We start from the raw sequence: 12,120 nt of genomic DNA on the forward strand, positions 1-12,120 counted from the left end.
CACACACACAAATAGGGGGGTACGAGGCTGCCAAGGCTGCGCTGCTCGCCACCCCCGCAATCAGCCCCTACCCGCTCGTCGCGTACCTCCTCGCTGGCGCCGCGGGGGAGACGGTCGGGTCGGTGATCCGCGCGCCCGCCGAGGCGATCAAGTCGAGGCTGCAGTCGGGCGCAGACTCGACGACGGCCGACTCGGCAGCATACCTTCGGCACGGAAAGGGCGGCCTTGGGAGACGCGTCCGTGATGCGTCCGGACACGCCGCCGTCGCAGGTGCGCAGCGTGCTCGGCACGGCGGCGGGGCGCGCGAACGTGATGCGCGCGTGGAGCTCGTCGCTGTGGAGGGATGTGCCCTTCGGCGCGATCCAGCTCGCCATCTTTGAGGGGCTCAAGACGCGCCCCCCCCCCCCCCTCCGCTCGCACGCCGTGGCCCCGTGGGGGCTCTTGCCCCCGACTGCGCGGCTCCCTCCTTTAGGTACATCATCAACTCGCCCGACATTGTCGTCGACGTGGACACCCTCCTCGCCGAGGCGCTCTTTGGAGCGACGGGCGGCGCGATCGGCGCGCGCCTCAGCCCCCGCGCCAGACTCCCCGCCTCGCGGGCAGTGCCCAGTGACGGGGGGCGCCTGACGGCGGCGTCGCCTTTTGCGGCTGTAGGCGCTTTCCTCACCACGCCGACCGACGTGGTCACGATCCGTATCCTCACGCAAGGCACGGGCGTCGACGAGGCGTGCGACGAGCAGGCGCAACCACACGAGCTGACCCGACATTTGCCGAGAAATGCCCGAGCTTGCCCGAGCTTGCCTGAGCTGGTCCGACATTACCCGTGGGGCGTGTGGCGACCAGCTCACGACGGCCGCTTGCCCGCGGCACACTGCCCGCGCTTTTCGCTGCCCTTCGGCCACCCGCATTGCCCCACCTAGCTTTCCCGCACAGCGCCAGCAGGCGTCCCGAGACCTGGGGCTCGAGGGTTTGGCCCCCAACGCCCCTTTTGTGGCCCCCCCCCCCCCCCCCCTCCCCTTGGGCAGGCGTGCACCCTCCCCGTCGGTTTCGTCGGGATGGCCAAGGAGGTCTACGCGCAGAGCGGCGCTCGGCCTCCCGCAGCGCGCCGCGAGACGACCAGGGCGCGTTCACGACCTTTCCGAGACATGTCCCATAGGCGCGATGGGGTTCCTGCAGGGCGCGCGCGCGCGCACCCTCTACTGGGCGCCCGCGATCGGCATCTTCCTCTCCTGCTATTGCTCGATCCGGCAGGCGGCTGTCACCTCCAGCCTGTTTGGCTGAGGGGCTAAAACTTTTGCGTGAGCCCCGGCACGCTCTTTTGTGAGCCCTACACGGTGTGCATGCATGCATGCGTGGGGCGCCATGGGGGCGAGATCTTCCGTGGCAGCTCGGTCGCGCGCGAAGCGAGAGCAAACCGGACGTGACTGGCGGTGAGCCGTCGAGATGATTGTGTACAACATACTTTGGCTGGGTACTTGGGGTCTGCGGTGTCTCGTTTCTTGCGTGCCGCGTGTGGTGCCCCCCACTCGGTATGTCCGCACGTGTGCGTGTGTGCGGCGCGTGGGCTCGCGTGGGCTCGCGTGTAAACTCTTTCGTATCTATAGAATACAGAGCGGACCGTGAGTTGAGGAAATCGGGGGACGCGACCCACTTCGCCACAGACGGTCCCGCGCCTCGCCGCTAAGACGGCGACACGGCCGCAGCTCGTGTGCGTGTCGCCGTCTTTGTCCGGAGTGAAAAGTCCAACGCGCTCGTCGGTGACGGTGTCCCTCAACCTGCGCCGCGCTCGGCGAACCTCGACAGTCGGCGACTGCCGGCACACTGTGAGACCATGGGTGTGAGGTTAAACCACGCTACCAGCGCTTGGTCACATCGGCCCCGAGGTCAGATCCTTCTACTCTGTTGATGACAAGACTTGTCTACTGGCTGGAGCCGAGCAGGAGGGCCCGGCGCACAACCCCTGGTCAACTCAGGGGGTCCACACCCCGTATAACTCAGAGAGATGCAGAGGGTCGCCCCCCCTTGCCCCACCACTTGTGTGTGTGGAGGAATTTACCTTACCTTACCTTACCTTAATAACACTCAGAGTCTCAGACGCCGAAAAGTCCGAAATGCGAAAAGCTAGTGAAAAAACCAAGACCTGCCCTCTGCCACGTGCGACGTGCGAGCCCAGCCGTGGGTGTCGGCACGAGGCTCGAGAGGGTGTGCAGGCCTCTCCGAAGACCGAAGCCACAGGGGAGAGAGATAGCAGATAGAGAGAATATGTGCGGTGCGAGGTTCACACAGGTTGACGTTCACGCCTGGCTACGGGGTCGCAGTGGTGGAGGGTGAGTTGAACAGGGGTTGTGCGCCAAGCCCTCCTGCTCGGCTCCAGCGAGTAGACAAGTGTTACCATCAACAGAGGAGAAGGATATGACCTCAGGGCTGATGTGACCAAGCGCTGGTAGCGTGGTTTTACCTCACACCCATGGTCTCACAGTGTGCCGGCAGTCGCCGAGTCGCCGAGCAGTGTCGCTCACACAAGCCGCAGCACAAGTGACTGAGGGCCAGTGAGGGCGAGCCCATCGCTGTCACAGCTGTGGCAGCCGCACAGTAGGCTGTGTCAGCTGTGCAGAGTGTGTGAGCAGCAGAGGAGCTGCTCTCCAGGCTTCTGTCGCAAAGAGCTGCATGCCACCGAAAGCGCTGTCGAGGTTCGCCGAGCGCGGCGCAGGTTGAGGGACACCGTCACCGACGAGCGCGTTGGACTTTTCACTCCGGACAAAAAACGCGGCACAGCGGACGGTGCGGGGCGTGCCGCAAACATAGCGGCGAGGCGCGGGACCGTCTGTGGCGAAGTGGGACCTGAGTGGGTCGCGCCTCCGATTTTGTTCATACCAGCATCCACACCCTTTACCCTTACCCCTTGCGCCTTGCCCCCGGGGCGGTTTTTTAGAGTCTCCCTTGTATTGCAGTTTGGGGTGATATTGCACAGTGTGCGTACCCCTCTAGACACAAACTTGAACTGACCACTTCTCCCCCCCCTCTTTTCGCGGGGGAGACTCCCGCGTCGTCTGTGGTCGTCGACGCCAACCGACTGTATCAACGGAGGGACTTGGGTGAGTGTGTGTCGAGGGCGACGTGCGGAGGCGGGGGCAGCCGAGGCGGAAGGGGAGGCGACGGAGGGGGCGGAGGCGTAGTATGGGCTGCGGCTGCAGCCCGGCGCTGGCGCGGGCCTGCAGGCCTGCGCGCCTGCGGCGTTTGCCAGCCGGCGCGCCTGCGGCGCGCCGTGGTTTCTTAGATTTTCGCGGAAATCGCTTGGTAGGGTTTCTTAATGCTACGTTTTCTTAATGCCCGAAACAGACTGTATCGCAAAAGTAAGATGGGCCGACGACAGGACCCATTACGCGAGCAGAGGCTCGAGCTGACATCGCCGTGAGAGCCACGGTGGATCCCATGCTAGCGTGAGAGCTTAGCATGCCACCAAGGAGAGGGTGGGTGGGAACCAAAGAGAGATGGCGCAGCCGGAGGGCTGGCGCCGTCAGAGAGGATGGAGCGGCCACAGAGGTGGCGCGGCATCAGGTCCCATGAGCAGGGAGAGAGCGCAGCGAGAGCGCCGCGCATGAGGAGCGAGGGCCAAGCGCGCTCGCGAAAGTAGGCGGCGAAAGCGCGCACCAGCTGGCCAGCCGGATGCCGAGCCGCCGCAGCGCCGCCTCGGTCGCATTGCGGTCGTAGAAGGTCGAGAAGTCCACCATGTGCTCGCGGTCCTCGGCGTACAGGCTGTCCGGCCGCTGCCGGCCGTTCGGGTTGAGCAAGGGCAGCACGACAGCGCGGCCGGTGAGCTTGCCGATGAGCAGCCCCTGCACGAGCGCGATCCGCTGGTTGGTCAGGCCGCCGCATACCTCAAACGAGAGCAGCGGCCGCTCGCCGGGCGGCTCGTCTCCCGTGAGCTGGGGAGGCTCGACGCGCGGGCACGGCCGATCAGCTTCGGGTGCTGTAGCGCCCCCGCGGGAAATCCCGAGCGCCGAGACGAGCCACGAGCCCATCCTCCGATGCACCAGCTCGGGCCAATCCCGCTCACAGAGTGGGTTACGCCGCTCGGACCGTCCGTAGTCGTTCCAGTGCTTGCGCAGCATCCCAATGTGTGATCCGAAGGCCTTTTGTAGATCGGAGTAGCGCCGCCCATAGCAGAGCAGCTCGGCGTCCGTTGGATCATCCTGGCCCAGGACGTAGGGCGCCCCGACGAACGATGGGAGGAGCACGAGAGCGAGGGCGCGCATGCTGCGCCTGTAGTGCGGGGTTGGCGGGTTGGAAAGCTGCTGCAGCGACTCGCAGGGAGAGGGCATGCACGCAGGCCGGTGTCACCGCGGCTCAGCGGACGCACTCACTCCGCAAAGGACGGCCGCGTGACGCGGATTTCCCCACTTTCTTCGCCACAATGTTATTACTTGCTTATCGGACTACCGCCTCCGGCGCAGGCCCCCCCCTCCGTTTTTTACTTGCTTATCGGACACCGCCTCCGGCGCAGGCCCCCCCCTCCGTTTTTTACTTGCTTATCGGACCACCGCCTCCGGCCCAGGCGGTGAGCCTTCTTTTCTATGGATGTGAGATTGCAGACTGCACTCCATCTCCACAAGTGCTCCAAGTACCAAGATACTAATAAAGACTACGATTCTTGAGGTACTCTTTCCGAGCTCTCACGCCGCGCGTAGCGCCCTTAGGGGCCTAGAGAACACAACCCCCTCTCCCTTTTCTCCCAGTAAGCTAAAAGTACGTACGTACGTATACTCGTGCAACAAGCTACACACACACGCCCAGCCTCTACATCGATCTTTCTCAGTCAGTCAGTCTGATCATAGAAAAAAAACACATGGCGACGTCATTCGTCACTCCCCCAGCGACACGGGGACGGCCGGGGCGTTGGGCTCGGGCGCCGCGCCGTCGGGCAGCGACGGGAGGGAGGGCAGGCCGTCGGGGAGGGAGAGGCCGTCGGGGAGGGAGGGAAGAGAGAGACCCTCGGGGAGGGAGAGGCCCTCGGGGAGGGAGGGCAGGCTGTCTGGCAGATGGAGCGAAGAGATTACCGCGGAGAGGTTCGGGAGACTGCCGCCGTCGAGTGACCCCTAGCGGCAGGGAAGCCAGGGTGAGACCATCTCTCCGGGGCGAAAGCGGTCGGGATGCGCACGGCAGTGAGCTGCGGGCGCGGCGTTGTCGGGTGTGCCGAGTCCAGGTGTCCCTCTGGCCATAGCGAGCTGCAGACCTGCGGCAGGTCAATCTGCTCGACGGCGCTGGTCACCGCGGCGACGAGCGACGCGACCAGCGGCGACACCACCTCGCCCACGGCCGCGGCGAGCGCAGGCACATCCACCGCGGCGGTCTGCGGGTCGCCGACCACCCCAAACTCCTTGAGCGGAAACACGAGGACCGCCAGCAGAAGCGAGAGGAAGGAAAGGCCCTCAGAAAGGCCTAGCAGCCCCAGCGGGCCCGCGGGTAGCCCCGTGCCCTTGCTCGCCTTGCTCACGAGACCCGCTCCGGCGATGCCCACGACAGCGAGGTATGACACGCCCTCGATAGCACCCAGAAGGCCATAAGGCCCGGGATCGAGTCCGCCACCGGTGGCTGCGACGTTGTAAACGCTGAAGAGCAGGATCGGGGCGGCGACCAGGCCAGCCGCGGCGCCGAAGCCAGCAAAGAAGCCAGGCTCGGCTGGAGGTTTCGCTGGCGCAGTGCCGCTCTGAGTCTCGGCCGTCTCCGATTCGATGCTGCAGGTGGGCGAGCTTGCACGCGAGAGGACGTGGCGCGATGTGGCGGATTGTGGCGTGGCGACGAGGCCGAGCAGGAACATTGGCACCGCCAGCATGGGAGGAATTGCTAATGAGGAAAAATAAATATTTGTACATGACATCGAAGCTAAGCTCAAAAATAACCTAATGCACCTTTGAACGTGTGGGCGGCAGCTGTCTGTTTACAGGCGCTGGCCGCCCGCGCGCGCGCCGGACCGGCTCCGGCACGTCCGGGCGACGCGCGTCCACACTGCGCGTCGCGCAAAAGGCGAGCGCTCGCCGCCGCTACGGCGGCGGCGGCGGCCGACGGCCGACGGCCGACGGCCGACGGCCGACGGCAGACGGCAGACGGCATACGGCCTAGGGCTCGGCTGGGCGCGCACGCGCACGCGCGCGCGTCGCGCGCCACGCGTCGCTCCGCGAGGAGTAGGCCGGCTGCGGCTCCTGATGTACCTCCGCTTTTGGGTGGCGGTCGCGCGCTGCCGACGGCGCTCGCCGGCGCTACGGCGCTCGCGGCGCGCTCGTGGCGTTCAGGGCGGCTCGCACACGCACACGCACACACACACACACACACACACACACACACACACACACACACACACACACACACACACACACACACACACACACACACACACACACACACACACACACACATGCACAGACACACAGCCCCTTCCCCTCCCCCCTCAAGGGCGAGGACACGCACAGGCCGCGTGCGAGCCCCGCAGAGGTGCGGGCGAGAGGGCGGCCCGAGCCCGAAAGGGCCCGCCCTCGGCGTTGCTCTACATGGTAACGGATAAGAAGAGAAACACCCCCGGACTGGGACGCCGGCAGTCGAGTCGAGAACCGCGGCCTCATCCATGTCCGTGATGACGGCGCTGCGCATCGCGCAGACGATGGCGTTCAGCGTGGCGTCGACGTCGGATCGGAAAGACGCACTGGTCAGCTCGGAGAGGAACTTGTGGAGGAGCGCAGTAAGCTGTGTGGAATTGAGCCGCTCGTCCTCGAGCCAATCGTTGGCCCGGGTGAGGCGGCGGTAACGCCGCCGAAAGTCGGAGTGGACCCGTCCACTCTGAGTGCCAAAACCAGCAGCTAGAAAAGGCTTGACGCCGACAGTCTCGAGGATGATCCTCTGGAGCTTCGGCCGAACTCCAGCAATGTCGGAGCGGATTGCAGCCAAAAGGGCAACGGAAGTGCCACCAGCGCCACTGACCTTGTCGGCCTTCTCGCGGTAGATGGCCCGCAGCGCGTCGTCGGAAAAGAAGGCCTTGAGAAGCGCCTCGGTGACAAGGTTGTCGATCCGCTTGATGACGCGTTGGGAGACGACGATCTCGGCCACAACCGCAGCCTGTCTCTCAGAGACCGTCTTGTGGACAGTTCCGACCTGCGCAAAATCATCGGCGGTGGGTGACTGACTGTCATCGGCGACGAACTCGAGCAAGTCGGCAAAGGCACGCGTCTTGAGCAGCTTCAGCTCGTAGCGCGCGCAGCGCACCGCATCGTGTTGGGTGCAGCAAACAGTGGGCGCAATGTTATCTATGTAGACAGCGCAATTCGTAGTGAGGAAGAAAGCGATGCCATCGCTGTGATGCAGTCGGCTCCACTCGAGAAGAGTGGCCAGGTTCGCCGCAAGCCCGTCGAGGGCGGCGGCACGGTCGAAACTGCATTCCGTCACCATTGCATCAGCTTCTTGTTTAGCGCCATGTAGGAGATCCCGAATTTCGGAAGACTCCAAGGCTTTGGTGGGCGTGTCAGGCATGGCCTGAGCAGTGGATAGCGTGTCAGGCTTCACAAAGGGGCTGACGCGACCAGTCGAGTCGCTGCCACGTGCGAGCCCCGCAGAGGTGCGGGCGAGAGGGCGGCCCGAGCCCGAAAGGGCCCGCCCTCGGCGTTGCTCTACATGGTAACGGATAAGAAGAGAAACACCCCCGGACTGGGACGCCGGCAGTCGAGTCGGGACACGCTGTGGTTCAGACGGGCCGCACCTCTAGTGAGGCCCGCATAGTATGTGGGAGACTCGTGCCGCCGCCCCTGCCACCCCTGTGTCAGTGTGCCTGTGGTAGGAGAGACTGCCAGCGACAAGCTGGAGGCAGGTCGCTAGACTGAGATGAGACCGCCAGTGGATGTGGGAGTCCACCGCGCACCGCGCTGCGAGCCTGTCGTGTCCCTTGTCAGGAGCAGGAGAGCCCCACCTGGAAACGACATTTCGCCGTGTTGGGTGATCTGCGAGGCAAAAAGTCGCAGACGCCGAGTGATCTGAAAAACGCCGGGTGATCTGCGAGGCGAATCTCAAAAACCGGGTAATCTGAAATTTATCCAAATACTTTGTCGACCCCATTCCAGTGCAACAGTGCAACAACCAGATTTTTGCGCGAAAATTTTAGAATTTTCTTTTCCCCCTCTAGAATACGCCTGTGGTGTGCCCCGCGTGGCACCCCGACCTGTTGTTGTCTCACCCTGGCCCCCAAGATCGTTTTGGTCGTCACATTGTGATCCCCGACGTCGTCAAATGTCGCCCGCCTGTCCTTCCCTCTAGACACAAACTTGAACTGACCATTTTTGCGATTCACATTCGATCTCGATCGCATCAATACCCCTCGAGTACCCCTCGAGCCCTTTACAAGACTCGGGCGCCGCATTTGATCGGACGATCAGGAAGCGTTGCGCCCTCGGAGTTGGGCCGTCGGCAGTAGGGGCGCCACCCGCCAGCTGGGGAGGGCCCCCGGGGGCGATGTCCGGAAACGATTCGGGCTTCGCTGATGGGACCTCTGTTGGTCCCGCCGCCGCATCCTCGCCCGCCGCGGATCCGCCCTCCACGCCGCCCCCGCGAACTAGATCTCCAGAGGCTTGGGGCGGCGGCGGCGGGCTTGGCAGCGGCGGGCCCTCGGCAGCGGCGCCCTCGGAAGGGGGGCCGCGATCACGCCCCCCCCCGGCCATTCCGACGCGCACGCGCCCCGTCAGCAGCTTCGTCGAGACTTGGAGTGGCAGGCTCCGCTCGTGCAACACCGACACGCTCACCTCGGCCCTCTTAGCACTCAATGCCTCCACAGACGGATCGCACTCCGAATGTGTGCGCCGGCTAGTACTGCTCTTCAAGCTGAATGGCAAGCCCAGCGTGCTACTGCAGCGGTGGCCGACCATGACGCTGCGTGCGGTGGCTGGGTCCGGCTCGCTAGAGGACAGAGCCGGGCTGGTGAAGATGCTGCTCACGCGCTTCTTCCCCGATGCCTTGCCGGCGGATGGGAAGCGGTCCGGCAGCTCTCGGTCCACCAGCTCGCGATCTGGCTCGCCCGACATACCTCAGAGCGACAGCGACGACACCGCCGCCCAGCCGGAGCTGACGGTTGATACAGGCCCGGGGCTCTCCCCTGCATTTGCGTGAGCAAACTCGCTTCTTGGACGCATCTGGAGGCGCGGGGGGGGAGGGGGGGGGTCCGCATGCAGCGCTTGCCATTGGACTTGCTTGCATGGCTCTTATCGTGTACACTTGCCGTTGGCCGCGCGTGACTGCGAGAGGTACGTGATGACGACAAACCGCCACGTGTGGTGCTGTCTGCTGTGACGACCTGAGGTGTATGCTGTGGTGCGCGCGCGGGCCGCGTGCGCACACTTGGCACTGACGGAGTGTGGTGCGCGCGTGCCGCGTGCGCACACACTGCTTTGCATTTCGCGTGTGTGCATGTATGTCGCTGGGTCTCGGTGGCCGTGCTGCTCTCACGCACACCCGACCCCGTGGTACACACACATCGGCCCGACTGTATAGTCTCAAAGTCTGTGCGGTGTACCTCTTTAGTCTTTTTCTCACTTGTATACTTGGCATCGCATCTTTTTCCAAATACACGCCGGCACCCGCGCCTCCCCCCGCTCACCTCTCTCACAAAATACGCGACACTCGCATGTCGTTGGGTGAATTGTGCACATGCGGCACTTTGACGCACACGAGTCGCGGCCGCGACAAGATGCGAGCCTCTCGCCTCCCTGTCCGCACCAACAAGCCGACCGATTGCCCCCCCCCCCCCCCCCCCCCTGGGGGGCTCGCCCCGCACATAAATTACAAACACTGAGCTGACTTCCCCCCGTTCGTCTCTCTGGGCGGTTCCGTGTCTTGGCTGCCGCACGTTTCCGCCGGGGTTGGGCGTGCGCGAGGCGCGCCCCCGCCCCCCCCCCCCCCCGCGCGCGCGGCCCTTCGCCGCAAGGCTTGCCTCCCTTCACTGGGCGTACCCCGCGTAGTGCCCTTCGTGGCCGGCGGTGCCGCCTGGGGGCATCTGCTGCTGTTGCCACACCATCCCCATCGGCATCATCGCAGGGGAGCCGCCCTCGCCGCCGCCCTGCGCCGGCTGTTGATTGTAGTACTGGTAATGCGGCGAGGCCTGGTAGCCACCGTACGCGCCGCCGCCTCCCGCGCCACGCGCTCCATAGTGCTGCTGCTGGTATGGCATCTGCGCGTACTGCTGCCCGTACCCGCCCCAGCCGCCGGCGCCGCCGTCGCCGCCGTACCCGCCGCCGCCGCCGCCGTAGTGGCCGCCCTGCTTGCTCTGCATGTACCCGCCGCCGCCGTAGTACCCACCCTGCTGCGGCATGTAGCCGCCCTGCTGGTACCCCTGGCTGTAGCCCGGCATCGCGCCGACGGCCGAGTGCTGGTAGCGCCGCACCTGGGCGTTGGAGCGGTAGTCGCGGCCGCCAAACTTGCCGCGGCCCTGATAGCCGCGGCCCCCTCCGTGGCCCGATTGCTCCGCGATGGCGACGAGCCAGTCGGGGCAAGCTTGGTTCGCCTCCTGCAGGAGCGTGACCAGGTCGCGCGCCACAGGGCGGTTGAGCGGCGAGAAGAGAGACGTGGCCACGCCCTGCTTGCCCATCCGGCCCGTGCGGCCGATCCGGTGGACGTACGAGTTGATGTCGCGCGGCAGCTCGTAGTTGATCACATGCATGCAGTCGGGCACGTCCAGCCCGCGCGCCGCCACGTCTGTGGCGACCAGCACCGCCGGGTGTCCCCGCCGGAAGGAGGCGAGGGCGTACTCGCGCTCACGCTGCGAGCGGTCGCCGTGGATCGAGGTGGCCGGGATCTGCGAGCGGTATAGGAACTCCTCCAAGTGCTCGGCCGCCTTTTTGGTCTCCACAAAGACGATGGTGCGGCCGGCGTTGGCGGCGATCAGCTCGATGAGCAGCCGCCGCTTGTCGTTCTCCTCGCAGTAGTGGATCGACTGCGTGATGAGCGCCGTCGTCGAGCCGACCCGCCCCACCGCCACGAAGATGTAGCGCGTCATGAACTCGGACGCGAGCCGCTGGATCTCCTTGGGGAAGGTCGCCGAGAACATCAGCGTCTGCCGCTGCCCGACCGGAGGCATGCCCTCCCGCTCCACCACGCGCCGGATCTGCGGCTCAAACCCCATGTCGAGCATCCGGTCCGCCTCGTCGAGCACGAGGTGCGCGATCGACGTGAGCCGCACCTTGCCGCGCTCGATCAGGTCCACCAATCGCCCTGGCGTCGCAACGAGCACGTGGCACCCGCGGTCGAGCGCGTTGATCTGTGTCTTCATCTCGGCGCCGCCGTACACGACGACGGAGAAGACCTTGGAGCGCTGGATGAAGCGCAGCGCCTCCTTGTGGATCTGCGTCGCCAGCTCGCGCGTCGGCGAGAGGATGAGGCAGCGCGGCTCCGCGCAGCCGCGCGGGCGCATGTCCGGCGCCGCGTCGAGCGCCGCCATGATCTGGTGCAGGACAGGAAAGAGGAACGCGCCCGTCTTGCCCGACCCTGTCTGCGCGCAAGCCATAAGGTCGCGGCGCGCGATGCCGACCGGGATGGCGTGCCGCTGCACGGGCGTCGGCCGCATGTAGCGCGCCACCTCGATGTTGTGCATCAGCTGCGGGTGCAGCTGCAGCTCGGCAAACTGCTCGACCGGGTTGGGGCAGTCCTCGCCCGAAGCCTCGACGGGGATGTCGTCGTACGCCTCGAGGTTCGTCGCCGCCTCCTCGGGCTTTGGCGGAGGCGGGCCCGGCGGCAGATCGGGCCGGCCCCCCATCTTGCCGCCGCCGGCACCGCCGCCACCGCCGCCGCCGCCGCGTCCGCCCATCTTGCCGCCGCCCTTGCCTTGCATCTTCCCGCCGCCGCCGCCGCCGCCGCCACCGCCACCGCGGCCACCGGGCGAGACCGAGCCTCCACCCATGTAGCCTCCACCCATTGCCCCGCCGGCGGCGGCGCTGGGGGATGCGGAGCCGGGCACGCTGCCCGGCGGCATCGCGCCCATGAACTGAGGCGTCTACGGGCGGGGCGTGGACAGGTCAAGGGCACGGCATGGTGGCGCTTAGGGTGCGGAGGTGCCACGGTGAGGCGGTGAGGCGGCACCGGGCAGCGAGACGGGCA

General features: G+C 65.8%; 4 protein-coding genes across 4 annotated transcripts in view; 1 reads left to right on the forward strand and 3 right to left on the reverse strand.

Annotated features, from left to right (window-relative positions):
* The window catches only part of EMIHUDRAFT_467960 (hypothetical protein), a gene marked incomplete at its 5' end in the record, with an annotated part of 4,145 nt that extends 2,542 nt beyond the window's left edge, over positions 1-1,603 (forward strand). Inside the window, 4 exons of the mRNA XM_005785024.1 lie at positions 271-431; positions 473-809; positions 1,026-1,083; positions 1,157-1,603. Coding sequence (XP_005785081.1) covers positions 271-431; positions 473-809; positions 1,026-1,083; positions 1,157-1,281 — 681 coding nt within the window. The 3' untranslated portion in view covers positions 1,282-1,603. The remainder of the gene's footprint in view (positions 1-270; positions 432-472; positions 810-1,025; positions 1,084-1,156) is intronic.
* A 3,204-nt stretch (positions 1,604-4,807) lies between these two features.
* On the reverse strand, positions 4,808-5,830 carry EMIHUDRAFT_423744 (hypothetical protein). Its single transcript, XM_005785025.1, has 2 exons — positions 5,234-5,830; positions 4,808-5,096 (listed from the first exon to the last, which is right to left on the reverse strand). The coding sequence occupies exons 1-2, from the start codon at positions 5,816-5,818 to the stop codon at positions 4,863-4,865; spliced, it is 819 nt and encodes a 272-aa protein (XP_005785082.1). The 5' UTR covers positions 5,819-5,830; the 3' UTR covers positions 4,808-4,862.
* A 1,974-nt stretch (positions 5,831-7,804) lies between these two features.
* EMIHUDRAFT_230648 (hypothetical protein) lies at positions 7,805-9,056 on the reverse strand (the record flags this gene model as incomplete). Its single annotated transcript, XM_005785026.1, has 3 exons — positions 7,805-7,813; positions 8,216-8,291; positions 8,365-9,056. The coding sequence occupies 3 exons, from the start codon at positions 9,054-9,056 to the stop codon at positions 7,805-7,807; spliced, it is 777 nt and encodes a 258-aa protein (XP_005785083.1).
* A 911-nt stretch (positions 9,057-9,967) lies between these two features.
* Positions 9,968-12,120, reverse strand: part of EMIHUDRAFT_230649 (hypothetical protein) — a gene marked incomplete at both ends in the record, with an annotated part of 3,681 nt that continues 1,528 nt past the window's right edge. The window contains 3 exons of the mRNA XM_005785027.1: positions 9,968-10,155; positions 10,327-11,734; positions 11,909-12,016. Of these exons, the coding sequence (XP_005785084.1) occupies positions 9,968-10,155; positions 10,327-11,734; positions 11,909-12,016 (1,704 nt within the window). The remainder of the gene's footprint in view (positions 10,156-10,326; positions 11,735-11,908; positions 12,017-12,120) is intronic.

The sequence above is a fragment of the Emiliania huxleyi genome, assembly GCF_000372725.1.
Source record: "Emiliania huxleyi CCMP1516 chromosome Unknown EMIHUscaffold_165, whole genome shotgun sequence".
Lineage (NCBI taxonomy): Eukaryota > Haptophyta > Isochrysidales > Noelaerhabdaceae > Emiliania > Emiliania huxleyi.